This window comes from Mobula birostris, chromosome 2 (assembly GCF_030028105.1).
Source record: "Mobula birostris isolate sMobBir1 chromosome 2, sMobBir1.hap1, whole genome shotgun sequence".
In the NCBI taxonomy this organism is placed as follows: domain Eukaryota; kingdom Metazoa; phylum Chordata; class Chondrichthyes; order Myliobatiformes; family Myliobatidae; genus Mobula; species Mobula birostris.
In genome coordinates, this window is record NC_092371.1 from 111,130,257 (window position 1) to 111,154,885 (window position 24,629).

The following is a 24,629-nucleotide window of genomic DNA, read 5'->3' on the forward strand; positions in this document are numbered from 1 at the left end:
TAAGTTATCAATACATGTTTAATGTCCCATTACAGTCTCAAGTGCAGTTAATCAAGACAAAGCAGCCAACCAGAACACAGCAATATTTCAGGTAACTGGTGACTGGTAAATCAATTACACCAGAAGGTATTGGATTGTCTGGAACTTGAACTCTGCTGCTCTTCCAGTAACACTGATGCACATCAAAATATGAAGCCGCAAAGCACATCTCAATTGTTCCTAACAAACCAAAAGGGAAAAGAGATTACAAAGCATAATAACATGTGCACAAGTTAAATACGATTCAACATTTGTATTTTTTTATTTGAAAACATTTCAACTTTGCAGGAGGCTTGGTCTTAGTGTTTGATAAATTCAAAAGTAGAGACTTGGCTATAAGAGTTAATACAAAAACTTGAAAAGGAAGCATCTGAAATAGTCTCCACTCTTACTAAGAGAGCCAAAAAGTTACAAATACAGTGTATGGATAAAGGTTATAGCTGAGGGAAAGGGAGCTACATGGTAATAGTTGAACTTGGCAACAGTTTGAGGTAACATTACTGAAATTCAAAAAGTTCATTTTGGCTATAGGTTGCTTCCAGGAAGACTGAATCTCTCCATTCATTTACCATGCACTCAAAAGAACAAAACTTGCCAAATATGGACAGACTTCAGCTAGAAATTTTAAATTACAAAGCACATGCATTATAAAAATATTCTTTCATAACTGATGAAGCATCAGCTAAAATTGTTAGAAATGCTGCACTTATGCCACAGGTTTACCTGACAATCCTGTCAAATGTAACATTTGGGCACAAACAATTACATCAGCATACTTTACTCAATTTAAGGCTTCAGTATGAATAAAGCAATAAAGTGTTATACAAAGCCAAATTATAGTAGCCAGCTCTAATCCCGAATGCAGATCTTTCTTGCTCATGATCTGCACCTGAGATGAAGTTCTGTTTTCAGAAACATCAGTAAGCAGAAAGATGTACTGAGGATTAACAAAAACCAGCAATCTCAATTGGTATGGAAGGATTTCTTTGACAGATCTGTGTTTTAGTCCTTTCACACTGTTTGTGCATGTTTCACTTTTGCTGGTGTGTAGTTTTTGTCTATGATTTCCTCTTGTAGGAACATATGAAGGCAGCGCTCATTTTGTGCCAAGGGATGTCCAGCCACTCTGAAAAGTAAAATACATTCATGATACATTGCATTTTTCAGCAAATAAACTTCAAAAGTAGTAAAAACCCAAGATGAATCTAATCTAGAGCAACAAATCTGCTGTAAGAACTCAGCATGTCATGAACTACTTGGGGAAGAGGGGGTGGGGGAGGAACTGTGAAAAGTGATTTTGGGTAGAAACCTGCACCAGGACTAACCCAAAACAAATTCCTCCCCCTCCCCCCACTTGACCCCCCAACTTCCTTCAGCAGACTGCAGTCTTATTTCCTAAACAAATCTAGAAGTTGATAGTTAGATTACTGTTTCCTCCAGGGAGGAAGATTTAATAGAGAAGTGATGAGTAGCGGCAAGACTAGAAAAGCTGGCCATGCTTACAGATAACAAATCACGGGTATATGAAAAACATCCAAACTCAGAACTAGTGGAGATCATCTACGGGCTTGCTATGATGCTCCAATCCTCCAATTACCAGAAAACTGGAGAATGACAAATACAATATTCTCGTTCAAGAAAGCTAACGGACATAGCCAACTACAGATCAAATTCTAAGGCTCACCTACAATGGGGCACAATTAAATAGGAATTGCGCTGATGGTAATTTTGATGACAGATTTAAGGTAAATACATCATTCAAGCCCGTTTCCTCCTTTCAACAAGGTCACAGCTGACCAAGGTATCGATATCCTTGAATGGCATGGTAGAATCACAAGCTATCAGCTGCCAAGTTCGACCAGGTCTGATTCTACAGACAAGTGGAAATTAAAATCACATCTGAAATCTGAGATTGTGTACAAGACAGATAGAGCTGTTCCCATTAGCTAAATAGTTCAAGGGTCAGCTGATGAGATTTGTTCCGTTCAAATGCAGCAAACTTGGAAAATTTTTTAATGAAAGTTAATACAGAAGTCATAAGCAAGCGCAACTCTAAAAAGATAATGTGCACTTATTTTACATACAATGTTCTTACTAGGTTCAAGAAAAGCTGCATTAAGGCAATTTGGAGCCACTTCCCCTTAATACCTTATGATTTTTAAACCGATTTAAGAGTTCATCATCTTCAAGAAATTCAGACCACTAATTAACTTGTCAAATCAAAAGCAGGCAAATAATGAATTTAGATTCAATAGGATTTTGTTTACAGAACTAGAGGCTAACCAAGGTTAGGAGACAATACAATATTCTCTAATGTATCCACTCATCCCACTATTATTATTCAGACATTAGCTGCCAAAAACTATACATTAAGGGGAACGTACTAGTTTTTAGAAGACTGGGAAAAGTCCTATTTTGACTAGCTAGCATCTTGCCTGTAGTGTAGACATATAATACACTTTGAAGAGCCATGTTTGAACTTAACATTACTAAATTTGAAATCAATGACATTTAAATGCAAGCTCAAGAACCAATGCTTCTTGGCTATAATTTGTCTTTCTTTATTCTGCCGGTGTCTGTACGGAGCTTGTACATTCCCCCCGTGACTGAGTGAATTTCCTCTGGGTGCTCTGGTTTTTACCCGCATTTCAAAGACTTACAGGTTGGTAAGTTAATTGGTCTTTGTAAATTGTCCTGCGATGAGGCGAGGATTAAATTGTGTTGCCGAGCAGCACAACTCAAAGGGCTGGAAGGGCCAACCACGCACTGTAATTAAGTAATACTCTGCCTTAGTAACCCACAGAGGCCATTTTGTTGGGTACAACCTGCTCACTGATGCAAATATCTATTAGCCAAACATGTGGCAGCAACTCAATGGATAAAAGCATACAGACGTGGTCGAGAGGTTCAGTTTTTCAGATCAAACATCAGAATGGGGAAGAAAGATGATCTAAGTGACTTTGACTGTTGGTGCCACAAGGGACGGTTTGAATATCTCAAACTGCTGATCTCCTGGGATTTTCACGCAGAACAGTCTCTTAGAGTTTACAGAAAATGGTGCAAAATATTTAGTCAGCAGCAGTTCTAAAGGGGAGAAAACACCTTGTTTATAAGAGATCAGAGAGAGAATAGCCAGATTGGTTCAAGCTGACGGGAAAGCAGTAGTAACTCAAGTAACCATGCATTACAACAGTGGTGTGCAGAAGAGGATTTCTGAACAAACATGCTGAATCTTAAAACGGACATGCTATAGCAGCAAAAGACCATGAACATAGTAAAGTGGCCATTTTACTACATACAGGGAGGTACCTAACAAAGTGGCCACTTAGTCTACATACAGCAAGATTCACCAGTCACATTATAACTGTTGGCTTAAAAGTTTCCCCTTCAAATGAAAACAACCTTGGATGAAAAATAATTACATTTTTGTGGGGTGGGGCAAGAGGAAAATAAGCATAGAACTATTGTTTCAGAAAACCAACTTAATGAAAAGCAATTGAAACTTGGCTAGACCATTATACCATCTAGATGCCCTCAGCCTCAATGGAATCAGAGGTAATCATTAAAAAATTATTCTGCTCAATTAAAACACCATACACTTATATTTCACTAATTTGTGAAACTGACTTCTATTTTATTCACCCAACTCAATTCTTTTGGCATTCACTACAGTATTAAAAAAAACTTTACTTGTTAATAAATTGTTCAAGTCCTTGTCTTCTTTCTTCTATAAAATTGTCATCAAATATGCCATCATCCCCTCTAAAAGGTAGCTGACGAAATAGTGCTTTGCCAGGCAGTGGGGGCACCACAACCTAAGGGACAAAATGTGTGAAGTTTTCAGTGAGAAAATAGGAATTAAATATTGTCATGCAACATACCAAGCACTAGTAATCCAAAAGAAAAGCAGCTCAACTCTTACTTTGAAGTGTACAGTACATTTTGAATCTATTTGATAAATGTTAAATCACTACAAGTTGCTTAACTTAAGATAAGATGCATGTCAAGTGACTCCCTGTTATGCACTGCTGGTAATCCTTGATGGAATTAATTAATACTTCTTGATTCATCATTTCAGTATGTTTATAAACTTAATAAACAAATAAAATTGCATTTGGAGGAGCATTGGGTATAATGCAGGGGGGTGTCGTGATATCTGTTTTTGGCCAGCTGTGGCAAATCTAAACTATCCGCACAGAGGACTCTGAGATACCATTCCCTGGACTGGAATAAGACTGACAATATGAAAACAAATATAGTACTAGTGTAGTAGGGTTAATTTGGTCACCTAAAAAGATTCTTGCTTATGTCAACTAAAGAGAGGCAAATGGAACAATCAAACAGTGAAATAAAATTAAGTCCAGTTTGCACCCTTACTTCTGTAATCAAGTCCATTCACAATAAGTAGGTAAGCAATTACACTTTTCAATTGATATGCTCAAGTTTATTTTTTAAAATTACACAAGGAGTCATAGTCTGTTGGGGCAATAAACTTTGATTCTCCATACTGTACCAAAACATTTTCCATTCCTACTTTTCCCAGCCATCTGCTGAAAACTTGCATATCCATTATACTTCCTAGATTTCAACAGAAGTTCACCTACTGATGCAGTCAGTTCATTCTAGAGATTGAAAGAATCTACAAAGAACATTTTTTTCTTAGCCAAGATCCTGAAAACGAACCCTCTTCAACTTGTTCTGCATTTATGCAGGACCCATTTCCAGCACTTTTAAATCCACAGTGTATTAAGTTCACATGCCTGATATTCACTAAGTAGCAAATTACTTTTAAAAAGGGATTCAAAAGATCACTTTAAATATTTGAGGAAATGCCAGATGGCCAAATAAAATTTGATCCTTTACCATGGGTGGTAACCAAATTGGCCAAAAAAAAGTGCCCAAATTGGCAAGTATAAAAATTTTGTTGGAATGCAGCAAAGCTTCTTGATTATTTAAACCCCACCTGGACCAAAAAGACAATGATCATCTTAACAGCCAAATGAAGCAGCAAATGATTCTTTTTACAATCTGAGAGCAGTGAAATGTTTTTACAGAAACATCTCACACTGGCTTGGCAGCAGCTGGACAGCTGAGAGAACATGCCACTTTGTGACGATACATTTTGAAATCCTTTCAGACCTGGTGTACACATCAGTATTTGGATCATAAACAGTTGGGCCAGTTAACATCGGCTTTGCACTGCTTACATTTCTGTCATTTGTGAGCGAATACTGGATATTCAGTGATAATAGCAGTAAAAACTACGTGGTTTAGCGTCTCCATGAATCTTTTTTTGCAATAAACATTAGTAAAACCATGATATTTAAGTTTATCTGTGAGATACTTTTAAATTGTGTTTATGCTTTGCAGCTTGTTCAGAATGTCAGAAACACCAAAGTAAGGGAAATATTCAAATGATAGAAGCAGCAGAGACTTTCAAGAGCAGTGGAAGATTTGACAGGATTGAGAAGGGTGTTAAAGCATTATGCATCTTGCATTCCAAAACTGTGGTGTACAGGACTTCCTCCATAAAGCAGCATTATGAAAGTGTTCATAAAATGTCTTTGAATAAAAAGATCAAAACAAAAAAAAACATTTCTTGAGATCAGCAACAAAAAAAAGTGTAATATTTTGATGACATTTATTTCAGGTAATTCCAATCTAGTTATCACTAGTTGAGACTTCAAAGATTATTGCTCAGTGATGGGGAATATGATAAAGAATCATATCTAGTGTGCTCCTTTCCTTTGGATGGTTTTCCAGAAAAAGAAAATATTCAACTCATTAAGCAGAAATACTGCAAAACATTAATGGGAACAAACCTAGCAGAACAACAAGAGATTAGTTTATATAAAGAACTTTCCATACATTTGATGAGACCAATGATGTGACACTGTCAGCTAGGGTAGCCATTTTGATTTTGTAGGAGTGATGAAATTGGCGAAGAACTAATTAATGTGGTAGTATTATTTGAACAAACTACAGGGGGTTAAACTATATAAGGCAGTAGTAAAAGTCTCTGATCAACAAGTTAACCTTTCAAAAATATAGTTTCTGTAACAATTGATAAGCTCAGCATGATTGGTAAAAAGGCAGATTTTACAATCTGTTTGCAAAATACAATGGACATCCACTGATTGTAGTACGCAAGGAGGCTTCATATGCAAAAGCTGGCCTTAAAGAACTTAAAGTGATGAAAATTTTATCTCTGGGCATGCTTTGGGGAAAAAAGGCAATTTCAGTATTAAATGAGCGAGGGGAATTCAGTGTACACAGAACTACACGTCTAACCATATTTATTGGTTTAGTAGAGGTTCTGTCTTTAAATGACTTGAGTGCTTGGATGAAATCGGTCCGATTTTGATGAATGGAAAAATTTCATGTTGAGAATAATATGCTTGTGCGGATCTGTTGATTTTTTTGTTTTGCAGATTTCTCCTCACATTTAAATGACTTGAGCACCAAATTATAGGGACCCAGCAAAATGCTTCATGTTACTTTCGATTAAAAACCTTTGAAATCAAACTAGATTTCAATGCGATGCCAAAAATGGCACTTTAAAATATTTCTCAAATGTAAAAAAAAATGAGATATCAAATTCCTGAAAAGACAGTGAATCTTAAAGAAACCTGTATAGTAATTAAACCAATGTTGTTCAAATTACATTGGAAGGCTCTGAATGTCTAAGTTTAAGGCATTTGAAGAAACAAAATTTATTGAGTATGCAGACAGTAACATCAGACAAACTGAATTTGGAAGTATTGCAGTAGATTGATTTGGATAATTTTGAAATGCAATTGAATGATTTACAAAGCAGCTCAATTTGGAGGCAAAAAAACTTCAACTTAAAGCTGAAGAAAGTATTTAAACAGGATGAAAAGATTTTAAAAAAGAATAAAACAGGATAAAAGCATAAAACTCCAGACTTTCAAATTCTATTCCTGAAACTTCTGTTTTGAAAAATCTTGCAATATTAACAGCATTTTCAACAATATATTTATGTGAGTCATTGCTTTCAGTGATGAACTTGGTCAAGTCTAACTACAGCAGTATACTTACTGATTAGAGCTACCTGCATAGCTCCCAAAACCAAATGCAAACCGGAAACAAAATGTTTATCATTGTTAGTGCAACAAGTTTCACTGAGATCAAAGTATGCTATTTTCCTTTCCTTGACCTTCTATGAATACACAAAGCTTAAATTTCATGTTCACATTTCTTATGTCATGAAGTACAATTATACTGTTTAGAAATGCTGTTCTTCAATTGTCTTTTAAAGATTAATCTGTAATATTTGAACAAGCTTTCAAGAATGCTTCACTTATTTCAGTCTCCATGATATTTTTATTAATAGAAAAACAATATACGGAAGCAACAGGGCTTAGACTTTTTTTTATTAAAAAAGTCCATAATTATTGTTAATTCACCAAGGATAATCTCTGCTCAAAATTACCAAGGCATGCAATTTAAAAAAAGATTTTCGCAAATTTGGTCACTCTCAAAAAGCTCCGCCATCCCTGCTCTAGACAGTTTGATATAGTTTTGAAACAAACTGAAATGTACATCCAATAAAATTCCATTAACTTTTTGCATTACAATTTAGTCAGTACCAATTCTATTTAAGATATCCATGTACATCTTTTCACCTCCACAAAAGAGGCAACTTATTTAAATAGTTTCCCTCTTTAGAGAAAATTTTAAAAATTAGGCTTTACCTTGCTTTCCCTTTCAAGCTCATTTCTCAGCCATTCAAAATCACTGTATCTTCTTCTCACAGAAGATTCCTTCAATTTGAATATTGGTAGATTAGTCTGAAAAATAATGATTCAAGATACTCAGTGGAATGACAAAGCCTTGTCAAGGAAGTTTAAATTGACTGTTGCAAGTGCAATGATCATCTCCAAGATTTATTCATAACTTTAAAACTTTGAAAGTGAGTTTCACATTTCAAGCAAAAAAGTACATGAAGACTGTTGGACTCAATAAATCAGAATCCAAAGGGAAGCTGGTTCCCTTTTATACACAAGGTTACAAACCAGATAAAACAGTACAGCAAGATCAAAAGGACACTAAAGGCTGATTTATACTTGTGCGTCAAGCTTGCGCCGTAGCCTACGCAAGTGGACAACGCCATTGTGAACACTTATAGTTGTGCGTTGGTGTGTCTGTGTCGCTCTGCAATTTACGCAAGTCATGCATGCACACACACCTGCCCGTGCAAGGCTTCATGGTCATGGTAGTCTTTCTCGGGGTAAACAAGTTTGAAGCGAGCGTCTTTTTTCGTAAAAGCAAAATGTATCCATCATAATTCGAGGTCTGTAAAGCTTTATGGAAAACATTGCAGCCAGAGTCCTTCCCTGCCCTTCAGGGAAGCTACTGCAGCGTAGGAGGAAATGCGATGCTACCAAGCGGACCAATCACAGTTGTTGTGGTCTGCGTTGCCGCAATGCGTAGTTATATTTTGGGAGAGGTGCACATCAGGCTACAGCGTAGGGATGCACGTAGGCTCTGTGTAGGGTTCGCGGCTACGTCTTAGATTTGACACAGAAGTATAAATCAGCCTTTGGAAAGTCCTTAATGAGAGTTCAATGAATAAGTAACAAAGTCAAAAAGTTTAAAAAAGTTTCCATTGTCAAAACATTTCTTCTGCTTCTGGCGTTTTGAGATAGTTAACCACAGAATTGTGAGCTGTTGACGGATTATCAAAGGATTTTCTCAAAAAATGTCCAGTGCCTCCTAGAAATACTTGGCCTACAAGTGATCAAAGTGGAGCAGCAGAATTCAGGTTGGCACCAAGAGCCTCAAATCCAAGCAATGGAAACACAGACACCAAGGGCAAGTGGAGGAACATGCCATCTGTTGCAAAAAGCAAACCCTGCTCAAATCTATAATATGGATCCTACCCCGATCTCAGAACTCACAAAAATGGAATGGAAACAGACTTGCCTCAATGCCAAATTATTGCCTTCTGATAGGTGATATCAACTAAATTTCTTCAGTAAGCAGTATCAAACCATCTAAAAAAGTTGCTCTTTCAGCTGGGCAAACTTATAGGAACAAATGTGGGCCTCTCAGTCAGTTGAAGTGTCATGAGGAAAGATTCCTTTCTCACTTTCATAGTGTTCATCTTCGCTGAAAACAAAATTTGCTGGATACACTAGAATATCAAGTGCCTCAAGACTGAGTAAACTGACAAAAGAGTCACTGCCAACACACGCAAAATGCTGAAGGAACTCGGCAGGCCTGGCAGCATCTATGGAAAAAAGTAGAGTTGATATTTTGGGCTGAAACTTCCCGCAGTACGGGAGAGAAAAAGCCGAGTAGATTTAAAAGGTGGAGACAGGGGAGAGAGAAACACCAGGTGATAGATGAAACTCGGTGGGGGGAGGGGGAAAGAGATGAAGTAAAGAGCTGGGAAGTTGATTGTTGAAAGAGACAGAAGACCATGGAAGAAAGGGTGGGGAGAGAAGAAGAGGAACACCAGAGGGAGGTGGTGGGCAGGCAAGGTGAGGGAGGGAAAAAGGGGATGGGAGGCATTACCGGAGGTTTAAGAAATCGATGCTCATCCCATCAGGTTGGAGGCTACCGAAACGGAATACAAGGGGTTGATCCTCCAAGCTAATTGTGGCCTCATCATGACAGTGGAGGAGACCATTGATAGACATATTGGAATGGGAAGTGGAATTGAAATGGACGGCCACTGGGAGATCCCACTTTTTCTGGTGGACAGAGCAGAGATGCTTGACGAAGCAGTCTCCCAATCTACGTCAGTTCTCACAGGAGGACACACCGAGAGCACCGAACACAGTAAATGACCCGAAGAGACTCACAGGTGAAGTGTTGGCTCACCTAGAAGGACTGTTTGGGGCCCTGAATGGCAGTGAAGGTGGTGTAGGGGCAAGTGTAGCACTTGTGCCATTTGCAAGGATAAGTGTCAGGAGGGAAATCAGTGGGGAGGGATGAATGGACAAGGAGGTTGTGTATGGAGCGATCCCTGAGGAAAGTGGAAAGTGGGGGGGGGGGGGGGGAGAAGGAAGAGGAGAAGATGTGCTTGGTGGTGGAATCCCGTTTCTAAGAATTATGTGCTGGATGTGGAGGCTGGTGGGGTGGTAGGCGAGCACAAGAGGAACCCTATCCCTGGCAGGGTGCCGGGAGGATAGAGTAAGAGCAGATGTGCATGAAATGGAAATGGAAGATACGGGGTTGAGGGCAGCATTGATGGTGGAGGAAGGGAAGCCTCTTTCTTTGAAAAAGGAGGACATCTTCTTCATTCTAGAATGAAAAGCCTCATCCTGAGAGAAGATGCAGCGGAGACAGAGGAATTCAGAGAAAGAGATAGCAGGGTGGGATGATGCAGGATCTCCCAGTGACCACCTGTTTTAATTCCACTTCCCATTCTGATATGTCCATCCATGGCCTCCTCCTCTGTTGTGATGAGGCCACATTTAGGTCATTGGGAAAACATGTTATATTTTGTCTGGGTAGCCTCCAACCTGATGGTATGAACATCAATTTCTCAAACTTCCAGAAATGCTCCCCATTCCATCCCCTCCACCACCACCATTTCCCTCCTTCACCTTATCTCCTTGCCTGCCCATCACCTTCCTCTGGGCTCACCCTCCTTTTCTTTCTTCCATGGCCTTCTGTCTCTTTCACCAATCAACTCTCCACCCCCCCCCCACCCCAACTATCTTGTCACCTATCACCTGGTGTTTCTCTCCCCTCCCCCCACCTTTTAGATCCACTCCTCAGCTTTCTTCTCTAGTCCTGCCAAAGGGTTTCGGACAGAAACATCAACAGTACTTTTCTGTAGATGCTGCCTGGCCTGCGGAGCTCTTCTGGCATTTTGTGTATGTTGCTCGGTTTTCAGCATCTGCAGATTTTCTCATTTGAAAAAAAAGTCACTACACAAAGATTCAAAGTACATTTATTAGCAAAGAATGTACAAATTCTACAACCTGAGATATGTTTGCTTACAAGTAGCCGCAAAGCAAGAAATTCAAAAGAACCTACTTTACAAAAAAATAAAAATAGAAGACCAACACCTGATGCACAAGAGAAAAGGGGGAGAAAAAACACAAATTATACAAACGAAGTGAACAACAACATTCCGAACCAAACTGAGTCCTCAGATCTGAACCCAGGAGCACCCAAGAGTAGGTCCAAAGCCTCGCTCGGTTCAGCCGAGGCAGTCTACAAAGCCTCAGCATCATGGGCAGAATGAGTGAAATCAACTCGCCTCTAACCTTGGCTGACGTCTAAACACCAGGTTGACCCGGCTACTGCGAAGGACTCCAGGCATAGACCATGCCGCCCAGTGACCCACTCCAGGCCCAGATCTCTCCACCCAGCTCAAAGCCGCTCTCAAGCTCTTCAAATCTGTTCAGCACCAGAACAATCCAACCTTGCACCCAGACCAGATGACATCTGAACTCCTCTGCCCCAGCATCTTTAACTAACAGCATGCCAGCTCAAAAGCTGGTAACCCTCCCCACAGCCCTGACTGATGATCTACATCGAAGTGTAGAAGGGTGGCTTTAGAGAAGTGGCCGCGCCCATGCAAATATGGTCACACTGCTTAGCAGAGGAGGACAAGAGAAAATCAGGAATTTAAAAAAGAACACCTTCAGAAAAATAATGATTGAGTACAATACACACCAATTGAAGGAACATGTTTAAATTCCATGGAGTTATCTTATCAGATGATCTGCCCTGGGACCAGCATGCAAGTGTCTTTACAAAGCCAGCACAACAGTGCCTCTACTTTTAGAAGTTTATGCAGGTTTAGCGTGTCATCTAAAACTCCGACAAGCTTCTATCGATGCACAATAGAGTATTTTGACTGGTTGCATCACAGCCTGATACGAAACCACCAATGCCCTGGAACAGAAAGGTCTAATGCAGAATCTATGACAGGCAAAACTTTACACTATTGAACACATCTGTAAGGAGTGCTGCCACAAGAAAGCATCACCAGGCAGCCCTATCTTCCCACTTCTACCACTGGGCAGGAGGTACAGGAGCCCTAGATCGCACACCACCAGGCTCAGGAACAGTTATTACCCCACAACCATCAAGCTCCTTGAACCAGTATGGATAATTTCACTCAGCTGAACTGATTACACAACCCATAGACTCACTTTCAAAGGAAGTATATTTTTTCCAACCCATAGACTCACTTTCAAAGGAATTATATTTTTTAATTTAAATTTGCACAAATTGTCTTCCATTACACATTGGTTATTTGTCATACTTGTGTATAGTTTTTCCATAAATTCTATTGCATTTCTTGTAAAATCCTGCAAGAAAATTATATCAAGGTAGTATATGGTGACGTATGAACTTTGATAACACATTTACTTACACTCCATCTACTGGAGCCTATTATCACCTTTCAATACTGGTAGCATTGATGTTTCTGTTCGTCATCCAGCTCGTTGCCATCAACTTCACCCTACCATCATTCCACACCTCCTCCTCCTCCCACCCCACCCCCCACACCAAGCCCATCTGCCCCCACTTATCATCCACGTATCTGCATTTTCCAACCATCACTGCCAAACCTGGCTCAATCCTCTTTCACCTCAGTCTACTAATCACCCACTGCCCTCTGTTTCACCACTCTTCTTAAAGCTGGCCATCTCCCCTCTCCACTCAGCACCCTTCAACCAGAAATGTTGACAATTCTCTTCTTCCCCACCCCACACTGCTTCCGATTTTTTAGCCGACTGTTACTGTAACTCTTTGGAATTTAGCGAACAAGGGGGACAACGTGGAAGTAGTTCCTTTGGATTTCCCCAAATTCTTTTGGGAATACCTCATGTTTGTTGAAAGGGTTAGAGCAGGGGTAACTGCAGAAATCCATGCTTGGACTACAACTATTTATGATCAAAAATATAGCTGAGGAAGATGGATTGCTGTTCCTAAAATCAAACACTCAAGAAGCCAACACAGCATTTGCCCTCATTAGCTTATTGCTACTTTAGCGATTAAATGATATATTGGAGCAAACACTCCATCTAAAACCAAAAGTGCAAACTTTTGGAAAAGTGTTCTCAATCCAGTAAAAGGTGCAATTTCTATAGTTACCCTTTTATCTATACACTTGCAAAATTATGTGCAGCGCAATGTAATCTTCCATAAAATGGCCTTTTGGAGCAGTTTAGAGAAAACAATGCTCAACATTGTTGGAGGTGGAGTTAAGGTGGTGCTAAGCAGCGACTCTTTTGCTTGCATCTTCAGAAACAGCTTTATTTTTATCTTTAAAATCTTTATTTTTCCCCTTTCAGGGTTCTTTTGAAGGCCTTGACCTGGAGCTACACGCTGACTTCGGTTCTTTACAGGAATGGGACCCATTCTCCGGGTTTCAGAACTGGCCATTGTTTGGCACGCCAAAGGTTCGGCCTGAGAGTCTTGCTCGTTATTTGGAAGCCCAAGATCTTGGGGCTCTTGAAACGGGCGGACTAAGGGTTGGTGTCACGGCAGGAGACTTGTGTCTTCGGGGAGGCCGGAAAATCTTTCACTGTTGGCCCGAAGACCCGAGATCTTTGTGATCTTCAGACACAGAGCTTGTAAAATGCGCCTAAACAAACTTAACATCGTAAACCAGCAGGTTGTTATGTCTCCCACTCGCTGTGAAAATGGGGGACACCTCCCTCCCCCTTATTAGGGAGAGAGAGAACCTGTGGTTTGTTGAATGCCAGATGAAATACGAAGTCTTTCAGGTAACTGCAGGTCTGTATCTTTGCTACAGCTTAGCTGACGCTTGCACTCGGTGATGATGTTGATGTTTTGCCGGTGAAGGGAGGGGTGATTGTTGCTCGCTGCTGCTTGCATTGGGGGGGGAGGGGGGAGGAGAGAAGAGATGACTTTGGGTTCTCACGTTTATCTGTCGTTCATTCTTTAGGGCACTTCAGTTTTTGTGGATGTTTGCAAAGCAAAAACATATCAGTATGTATATTATATACATTTCCCTGACATTACATTGGACCTTTGAACATAATTGCTTTGTTCCAACAGCAGTATTTTGCTGCACAGGCAGGACAAAATTAACTATGCTGTTTTAGAGGATTGCGTCCAAGAAACAAATTTTCTTCAAAAATGGCAGTGCAAGGTGAAGTCCAACTAAAGTATAGACAAAAGATTTAAGATTTCTTTTGACTTCAATACTTAATTAAGAAAGGCTCAGTACTGAGTAAAAGTCATGTCCCAAACAAATGATACCAATTAGCAGCAAACACTAACCTACCCAAACACGAAATTCACTTCCTAAAATACAGTCTTCTAACATTTGCCTGGCTTCAACCATGACATTACCAATGCATTCAAACAGTTAAAGTTTAAGACTGGCTCCCATGAGCAAATGTGGTCAACAAATTTAACCTCAAGTTTTCAACACTTCTTCTAGCTTTAGATATCAAAACTGCATTAAAAACAATTTAGATTTATTTTACTATAATCTGGAAGAAGTCAATACTGGTCTGAAGAGTTCTTACTATGTTCCTGGATTTTTCTGGTCAGCTGCTTTCTTCAAAGAAATGCAACTCTCCTATTTTCCACCAAACTGTTAATTTGCACTAATTGTACTCTGGTTTAGAGTTATCCAATTTCACCAACTGGCTTTTTACCTGAACTTGCCTTCCTTCTCCTTGAAGCACCATTGGGTCTTTGTGAATCTTGAATACACCGAACAAAGCCTTTAAAATACTGATTACATTAAAATGGAACTCTACATTTTAAATACCTTTTCTCAAATTACAAAGAGATTAGCTTCTATTTTACTTGGCATAAAGACCAACCAAGCCCAAAAAAAAGCCTACCTGTGGGCACGGAAGTCTATAAAAAGTTAATCCTTGGAACAGATCTTGGTTACAGGTACAATGCTCGAACAGAGAGAGTAAATTGACATTAATTTGCCTTTAAAATTTCCTTTTTGAACTTCTGATACCCCATTTATTCAACAAAGGAAAAATTAGCTGAAGATACCAGTCTATTACAGGAATGCAATAGCTTCACTTCTGCTCAGTTTCATGGTTCTAATCTAGAGGTCTATCCATTTTTAAAAGATTTCAAAGTGCATCATTCAGCATTAGAACACTTCCAGTTTATCCATTATACTGAATATGATAAAGCTGATGTTCATAAACCATTTGATAATTATTACTGACTTCACAGCCTTTATAACTAATCCCTGGTTAGTTATTAAGATATTCCTATCAGTTATGCAAAAAGTTATAAAACTAGTTAGTTATAAAATACCCTATTCTACACAGCAAATCCTGTTAAAAGGTGCACAGGAATTTGAGAACTGGTGTAGCAGTAGTCCGTTGAAATTGCTTTGAGCAATTAGTCTCAATCATAAAAATATACAAAAATATCCAGCAATCATCAATCGTCAGGAGAATATACAAGATGTTATGAGTTTGGGGAAATCTAATACCTGCCATCTAGACAACAGGAATTCTGCAGATGCTGAAATTCAAGCAACACACATCAAAGTTGCTGGTGAACGCAGCAGGCCAGGCAGCATCTCTAGGAAGAGGACAGTCGACGTTTCAGGCTGAGACCCTTCGTCAGGACTAACTGAAAGAAGAGTTAGTAAGAGATTTGAAAGTGGGAGGGGGAGGGGGAGATCCAAAATGATAGGAGAAGACAGGAGGGGGAGGGATGGAGTCAAGAGCTGGACAGGTGATTGGCAAAAGGGATACGAGAGGATCATGGGACAGGAGGTCCGGGAAGAAAGACGGGGGGGGGGGGGGGGGGGAGAAACCCAGAGGATGGGCAAGGGGTATATTCAGAGGGGCAAAGGGAGAAAAAGGAGAGAGAGAAAGAATGTGTATAAAAATAAGTAACAGATGGGGTACGAGGGGGAGATGGGGTATTAGAGGAAGTTAGAGAAGTCGATGTTCATGCCATCAGGTTGGAGGCTACGCAGACGGAATACAAGGTGTTGTTCCTCCAACCTGACTGTGGCTTCATCTTTACAGTAGAGGAGGCTGTGGATAGACATGTCAGAATGGGAATGGGATGTGGAATTAAAATGTGTGACCACTGGGAGATCCTACTTTCTCTGGCGGACAGAGCGTAGGTGTTCAGCAAAGCGGTCTCCCAGTCTGCGTCAGGTCTCGCCAATATATAAAAGGCCACATCGGGAGCACCGGACGCAGTATATCCTCCCTTACCACCATTCAGGGCCCCAAACAGTCCTTCCAGGTGAGGTGACACTTCACCTGTGAGTCGGCTGGGGTGATATACTGCGTCCGTCGCATAGGGAGCAATCCCTACAGAAATGGGGGAGGGGGAGGGGGAGGTTGGTAGGTGAGGATAAGAGGAACCCTATCCCTGGTAGGGTGGCAGGAAGATGGGGTAAGAGCAGATGTGCATGAAATGGAAGTCAGAACCCTCTTCTCCTTAAACAAATTTTCAATCCTGCATGGCTGTCTCAGAGAACGGCACCTGTGATCACAGACACAAGATTCAGTGACTGAGCAGCAATAGATTTTTAAAAAATGATGCTGCTTAGTGCACATTTCATGCTGTAGCTGTGGATTTCAGCCATAGCAGTCTAAAACAGGAAAATTTGAAGAATTCCATCAGACTGCTCGCACCAGTCACCACTTTAATGGCGCCACCGTAAGTATAAAAAAAGAGCCAGAGTGGAAGCTGATTTTCTAGACTGGAGGCTCATGACCAGGGTTCACTGTTTGTTACCCATTTATTGATTTGGATGAGTGTAGGTGGCATGGTTATTAAGTTTGCAGTTGGCATCTACCTCAAACTCTCATGCTTCTCACTTTAAATCCCGGCTCGTATTAAGTGGGAGTTCAGTCTGGAAAATCAGATCAGTCTCTTGTAACCTATTTTCTGATAGCCCACTGAACCCATAGCCCTCCTCTCCAATTCACCTACAAACATTTGTACCACCCACCAACACCGGAGGAAATTGAGTGGCCATTCAACCTGCAATCCATGTAATCTGTGACACATCCCACATGGTTACAAAGACCATACAAACTCCACACAGACCACATACTTAGTATTGAAAACAGGTCACTCAAGCAGTTCTACTAAACAGGAAATAAGCTAATACACAAGTATTTAACTGCATGCCTACCCTGTCTAAACGTAGAGAAATAAAATGGAGTTGTGCACTGTAATTTATTCCATTAATGCCACAGTTCATTCTCATACATTTACAGCAAAAATTGTGTTGATGCATTAGTTTTGGTAATAACTTCATTTCCTTAATTACTATGGTAATTTTGTCAGGCATCTTGACTATTAAAAGCCAGTACAGACCCCACCCTATCATGCCACTTTTTCATTTGAGAATGGCTTGTACAAAATGCTTTTCAGATTTTCACCAATACAAGCATCCAGAAGAGTCAGGAAAGTTTATTTCAACTTACAGCTGAGGCCTTGTGGCAGAGATAAATAGCTTTGGTCTAGTATTGGGATTACGTGTGGCAAAATATTTGGGGAAGTGAAGTAATTACAAAGCATACCAGCTATCGAACATCCTTAGTGGGATTTTCCGAACTGATTCAAATTAGAAAAAAAATTACCAATGAAGTCAGTCTTTTAAACAAGAAAGACTATTTACGTGTTGTAGCAGCATTCATTTGCTTGAATAAAAAAGCTAAAAATATTCAGAGGTTATTTACATGAAGAACTAGCACAGGGGTCAGGGATTCAAGATCTTGAAAAACTGGGATCCTTCTAGGGTAGAGACAACCTGTACAAGATGGATGGGACACATTTGAACTAGAGGGGGACCAATATTCTAGCAGGGCAATTTGCTTTTGCCACGAGGGGAGGAATTAAACTGGATTGGCAGGGACGAAACTTGAGACAGCAAAGTCAGTGAGCAGACAAGGGTACGTACAGAACCCAGGAGTGCAAGCTGAGCAGTCGGCAAAGCCATGTTTACAGTAAAAAGGACAGATACAACCACTGCTTTAAATTGCATCTATTCCCATGCACATAAATTCAACAGGAAAAGTGGATAATCTGAGGGAGTATGCTGCCTGCGTGATAATGCGGCCATAACAGAAGCCTGGCTGAGAGAAGGGCAGGACTGGCAGCTCAATATTCCGGGCTACCAATGTGTTAAGCAGGACAAAGGAGTGTAGGAATGGAAGGGGTGTCCATCAGTTCAACTTCAGCACTCCTTTCTGCTTCTCAAACCTTATTCCCTCTGAATTCACTGCCCTCCCCTCTCTCTGCACCAATACAAACCTTGCTATCAAACACACAGCCAAAATGGGTGCTGTTGTAATGGGGTGGACTGACCTCTAATTTGCTGAGGTCAGGCGGCAACTCTCAGGAAAAGGCTTTCCTTTCCCAGGACAGAGATGTCCCCTTTCTCCAAAGAACGGAGTTTCCCTTTCTCCACCAGTGATGCTGCCCTTACCTGCATCTCCTCCTTTTCCTGAACATCCTCATGCCGCCTGAACAGCGATAAGAGGTCCTCACCTACCACCCATAAGTGTCTGAATCCAAAACATCATTCTCCACAACTTCTGCCATCTCCAAAGGAATACTACCAAACATATTTTTAATTCTCCCCACCTTTCCGTCTGTGATTCCTTTGTCCTTTTGTCCCTCCCAGAAAGCAGCCAAAGTGCTACACCTGCCTATTCACTCCATCCCTCACCTCCATTCAGGGCCCCAAACTGTTATTCCAGGTGAGGCAACGCTTCACCTGCTAAATTGCTGAGGCTGTCCATTGTGTCCAGTAGTCCTGATGAAGTCTCTTCTACACTGGTAAGATCCATCATAAATTGGGGGACCATTTTGTTGAACACCCCCGCTCCATCCACCAAAAGCGGAACTTCCCAGTTGCCAAACATTTTAATTCCATTTCCCATTCCTTCATGTCGGTCCGTGGCCGCCTCTATTACCATAATGAAGCCACCCTTAGGGTGGAGGTGCAACACCTAATATTCTATCTGGATAGCTTCCAACCTGATGGTAGGAATGCCAATTTCTCCTTCCCTCACTATCCCCTCTTCTTCTATTCCCCACTCTGGCCTTTTCCTCTTCTCACCTGCCCATCACCTCCCACCGGGTCCTCTCCTCCTTCCCTTTCCTACTATGGTCCACTCTCCTCTCCAATCAGATTCCTTCTTCTCCAGCCCTTTACCACTCCTACCCACCTGGCTTCACCCACCACCTTCTAGCTAACCTCCTTCCTCTTCCCCCCAACTTTTTATTCTGGCATTTTTCCCCTTCCTTTCCAGTCCTGAAGGGTCTTGACCTGAAATGTCAACTGCTTATTCATTTCCATAGATGTTGCCTGACCAGGATTTTGTGTATGTGTTGCTCAAAGTTCCAGAAGACTTGAAGATGGCTAATGTCGTTCCATTGTTCAAGGCGGCTAGCAAGGACAGGCCAGCAAACTACAGTAAGGCAAGCCAGAGTTGAGATGTAGAGAAATTACTGGACAGAATTCTGAGGGACAAGATCTACCATCACTTGGACAGTCGAACCCTGACCAGGAATAAATCAGTATGGTTTCGTGTGCTAGATCATATCCGGTTGATTTTTTTTTTTGAAGAGGTAGCCAAGGGGATAGATGCAGATAGGACAGAGATAATGGATTTTCCTGAGGCCTTTGACAAAGACCTGCATGGCAGACTGATCTGCAAGATTAGGTTTCATGGGATTCAGAAGGAAGGTTGTGAGCTGGATTCATTATTGGCTTGATGAGAGGAGACAGGGCATTGCCAGAGGAGGTTGTCAAAGTAGGCACAACTGCAATAATTAGGAGGCATTTGGATAGGTACATAGGGGAGAATGGCTTTGAGTGTTATGGGCTGAAGATGGACAACTGGGACCAGCAGGCAATGTTCCTTCTACTTTGTAATGACCAGTGTGCGCAAAAATTTTGTACTGTGCAATTTTTTCTCCAGTGACATGTGTGCACTGAATAATTTCTTCAATAAAGTATAAATAAGCCAGTCCTTTAAAAAAAATTTGCAAAACCAATCACAAACTCCACGTTATTACTGGTCACATCAGAAACTAGAAAAGGAAATGTGGTTGTGTACGAATCTTTTGTGCAGTTTAAATTGCTTGATGCACTAGTAGCAAGATGTGCGCATTGGAACATTGCTAGCAGGGAGGATGATGAGCTCAGCATGGACCAGTTGAACTAAAGGGCCTAATTCTGTGCTGTGTTACTCCATGAAAGAACTAACGTTTTAAAGACCCTCAGTGAGAACTGGTTCAATAGCTTGGTTTCTTCTGTCACAGATGTGAGCTGAGTATTTCTAGCATTTTCTGCTTTAATTTCAAACTTCTGGCATTTAATTCCACTCTCCTCTCCCTCCACAAATTTCCCCTTCTCCTTCCCCCTCTCCCCCCCCCCCCAAAGTTCCTCATTTGCTTCTTTGGTTACAGGCATAAAACAAAATACTGGGGACATTCAGGTGAAGCAACATCGGGGGAGCAAGAGATCACAAGCAAGCAAAAACCCTGGTAACCATTATCCAATCATCATTGGAAAAGGCATGATACTATTGGACTGTTAAAAGACTTATTATAGCACATTGCTTAAAGTAGTAGTAGTAAATCATGACAGTCAAGAGAGACTATAGATGGTACAAATAGGAAAAAATCCAGAAAATCTACACTCAAGATACAATAAAACATTGATCCAACTATATTTGAATAAAAGAGAATGTAAAGTCTTAGAGTTAACAGAAAGTTGAACAAAGCAATTGCATTAAAAGCATTAATACTAATAAACATTGAAAATGTTGGGCAAGATCAGCAAGGAAGGAGTGCAAGGCTCAAAGCAACTGGATCCTGATTGATACTGAAATGACTTACAAAGGTTGATAAAAAGCAACACACACACACACAAAAATGCTGGTGGACTTCAGCAGGCCAGGCACCATCTATGAAAAAGAGTAAATAGTCGATGTTTCAGCTCAGACCCTTCATCGGGACTGAATCTACATCAAGACTGAATTTCCAGCATCTGCAGATTTTCTCTTGTTAAGGATGATAAAAAGGCATTTCTCCTGAAATCATCTACAAGTATGGAAGCCTTCAAATACTCAGTTTGAATCCACATTTACAAGCGTTATGAAATTTTAAACCATGCTTCAAATTGATGTCAATTCAACATTGATTTATGTATTATCCAAATTTTAATGCACTAAGTACATGCTATCTATCGTAGGGCAAGTTTGCAGGATGCAAAACAGCCACAAGAAAAATGTCTGGTTAAAACAGATAATAACCACCAAGTGTCAAACAGGAAAGGTGATAATGTTTAATTGAGCCAGCTGAAATAAATAGATAGCATTTGTTGCAGTGTAGAACAAACTGTGGTAGATTCAAACTAGATTTGTTTTTGTTATCTCATTCCAAAACTAATTAAAATTCTTAAAGGAAGTAATGCATTATATCTCACCCAAGCTATCAGAGCTCCAAATCTCATCTACTTGTATTCCAGCTAGAATCATTTTTAAATATTTCACTTCATTGCAGCTTCACAGGGTAGGAGAAATTCCTTTGTTTGAATTATTTCCTTATGAAATCACAAATGTTTAATTAGCTGAGGACTCAACACCTTTATTTACAAGGCACAAGAATGTCATTTTTAATACTCAGCAGATTTAAAATATTCTGTAAACCCAAAATAAAAGCAAATCTGCTGACACTTTTGCCAATTATTGATTCATTTTACTTAACACAATTCCTTTCAAGAATATGGCTTACAGATATGTGCAAAGTTGTGATATTGCCAAATATATTCAATAATCTAAATATTTCATGCAAATGAAATAACTCCTACCAGAAATATTACCAGCTTAATTTTAGATTCCAGTTATCCATAATTAACACTGAAGGGAATGTATGGAAAGAAAAAAAGAGCAAGATAACTTTCATTTCCTTACAATAGAGTCAACTGTTTGGCACAGCAAGACTATGCTGGCTCTCCAGCCAATCCCATTATCTCAATTAATTCCTTAGTAACTTTTGCTCTCACATACGTCACCCATCATTCACCTACTCAAGTGCATTTGAAAAGCATAAGCCTATGGGTGGGCACAACAGCAGAGCACCCAGATGAAACCCACATGATCACAGATGAAGTGCGTCAACTCCATTGGAGGTCAGGCTCAAATCAAGTTCCGTACTTAGTGAGCGATGCACTGCCTTCTACATCACATGCTGCCCCTTCCAAACAAACAGTTCCAGAGTGAGCTTGATGTACTTTTCTATTACCTTAAAGACCTTATTCTGAGGCACAGAATATTCAGTTCTTCCTGGTAACAGGCTTTGACAACATTGCTTCTATTCATTGATTGCAAATTTATACAGAAAGTGTTTATCATAGCTTCATTTCCATCCCGATAATGTTTTTTGCGTTTTCAAACCCACTACTGTACTTCATGACCTATATCTCCTTGTGCTGTTACCCAATGAAAGGGGTCATCAGTCGAGGGTTCCGGTCTCACAAGTCTTTCAAAAGTAATATTTCCATACATTCTACAGTTAGTTTAGTCATTCAAATTAAATTCCACTCAACAGTGGAATGCAAAACGAGTTAAACTACCCAAGTACTCAAGTCTAAAGCATCCAAAAGTACAGATCAATTTTTAAACATTCAGAAGGATCGAAAATTAAAGCTATTCAGCAGACTAAAACAAATCAGTTCCAAAACTATTGTTACATGCATTGACTGTTCCTCCTTACCTCAAATGCTGTGACCAACTTCTACAGCAGTTAATCCAGTATTCAACAATTTCTCTACAGATGCTGCCCTATTACTTCTAGCATTTTGTTTTAAATCCCCTCACATTCTGTTTCAGCAACAGTTTGCTGTGAACACACGCCACATACAATCTGTACTGTTCTATCAATTTACATTTAGACCACAAAAGCTACCACAGGCCTTAACTTGAAACAATTTCACTAAATTCAGAAATAGTCTGGTGGTGCTTTGAAGACGGAACACACAAGTTCTTAAATAAAGGCAACTATGGAATATCTTGCTACCTGTGTTGTTTAGAACTACCAGTACAAACAATACATTCATCTCAACTTTACAAAGCCACCGTTTTGTCAGAGATTCTCAACTGAGCTCTTAATGCCTGTAACCCAGTTTGTGTACGTTGAACTTCCAAACAGAAATTAATAATAAACAGTACTAAGCCGAATGCGATACTCTCCCTGATGTTTTCTCAACATCCTCAATTACTATTTAAGAGAGACTCAACTAGGACGTAAGCGAAGAGAGTTTACACGTCCTTTAAAGATATACGCAACAAGCCAGGCTTCAAGGGCAAAAAAAAATTTACATCTCAAGCACACGCTCAAAGAAAACCACTCAAAGTAAATTTTGAATGGTCACACCTAAAAGCACACTCCGTAATGTCCACAATTGTTGGCACCCGCAACTCTAATCTCCTATCTTGAGGAAATACACGAGTACAACATTCCAGTTCTTGGACTGGAAACAGGAGTTGTTCCAACTTCCCGTATTCCACCGCCCCTCTGTCCTCCTCCTCACACTTCAACCAGAAAAAAGTTTTTGCACAACATGGACACCAAAGTGCACCTCTACCTTCAATATTTAGGTTACGCAAAAGGCACCGGCTGACAGCGTTAGCCCAGTAACCGTGCTGAAACATCTAACTCTACAGTGGGGGCAGATCATTTGGGAAGGGAAGCAATCCTCTTCCTGAGGTTTAGCCAGTCACACACACACAGTCAACCCCCTTTCCCCATGACCCAGGAGACAGAAACACCCGACAGCCATGAATCCTCCACAGAAGGGGAGAAAAGAGACCGCGCCGACGGTCGAGTTGGATGACACAGATTCTTCCCTCCACCCTCGGCCAGCTGGACGGCCCGGCGAGTATTCCCCTCCCCGGTACGGCTCACCTTTATCCGGACCTCGTAGGTAGTGTAGCGCTGCCTGCCGACCCCGACCGTCTGCGGGGTGCCCACGTCAATCTCCAGGAAGTTGCTGGGCGGCCCGTAGGCATCGTTGAGGTTCTGGGGCTTGGCCAGCAGTCGCCTAGTATCGGGCACAGCCTCAGCCATCTTGTTCTCTTTCTCTCGCTTACTGATGGGCCTAATGACGTCTCTTTTCGCCAGCCTTCAGCTGCCTTTCAAATGACTGCGAGGCGGGGGAAGGGTGGGGGCGCCTGGGATTGTGGGAAATGTAGTTCACGCCTGCCATTGGAAAGCGATATGCCCAAGGACAAGAATGGATTGAACTACATTTTCCAGAGTGCCACGCAGTCGTTGTTCGCAACTCCCTACTACCCTTCCCCACCCCGCCTCTCTTAAACAGTTGACGTACATTCATTGCAGCTGCAAATATAACTTCCCTCAGCGAGAACGAGGGTAGCTTTTCTATTATTTTGTATGCAGAGAAGTTGCGTCGAAAACATTTTTTTCCACATAGTGTAGCATTATCATTTCAAGACACACATTGGATTTAGTTGACAATGCTAATCTTCGTTTTGAAGAACATAAATAGGTGAAAGTACACCTAGCTTCCACTTCATGAGGTACACATTTAAACCTGCGTCAATATAAATATCTCATCATGTGTGACAACA

General features: G+C 40.6%; 1 protein-coding gene and 1 long non-coding RNA gene across 4 annotated transcripts in view; one reads left to right on the top strand and one right to left on the bottom strand.

Moving 5' to 3' along the window:
• Positions 1–24,197, bottom strand: snx3 (sorting nexin 3). Of its 2 annotated transcripts, XR_011883509.1 has the most exons (5): positions 23,944–24,197; positions 7,755–7,850; positions 3,730–3,854; positions 1,724–1,909; positions 1,078–1,165 (listed from the first exon to the last, which is right to left on the bottom strand). XR_011883509.1 is itself a non-coding variant. In XM_072246142.1 (4 exons), the coding sequence occupies exons 1-4, from the start codon at positions 24,103–24,105 to the stop codon at positions 1,051–1,053; spliced, it is 498 nt and encodes a 165-aa protein (XP_072102243.1). In that variant the 5' UTR covers positions 24,106–24,191; the 3' UTR covers positions 1–1,050. The 2 variants fall into 2 exon arrangements, 1 of the variants encoding a protein (XP_072102243.1); XM_072246142.1 differs by lacking the exon at positions 1,724–1,909 and having other exon boundaries at positions 1–1,165; positions 23,944–24,191.
• LOC140189784 (uncharacterized) overlaps positions 23,780–24,629 on the top strand; it is a 5,172-nt gene continuing 4,322 nt past the window's right edge. For both annotated transcript variants that reach the window (XR_011883510.1, XR_011883511.1), the window contains exon 1: positions 23,780–23,932. This is a non-coding gene — a long non-coding RNA (uncharacterized lncRNA). The remainder of the gene's footprint in view (positions 23,933–24,629) is intronic.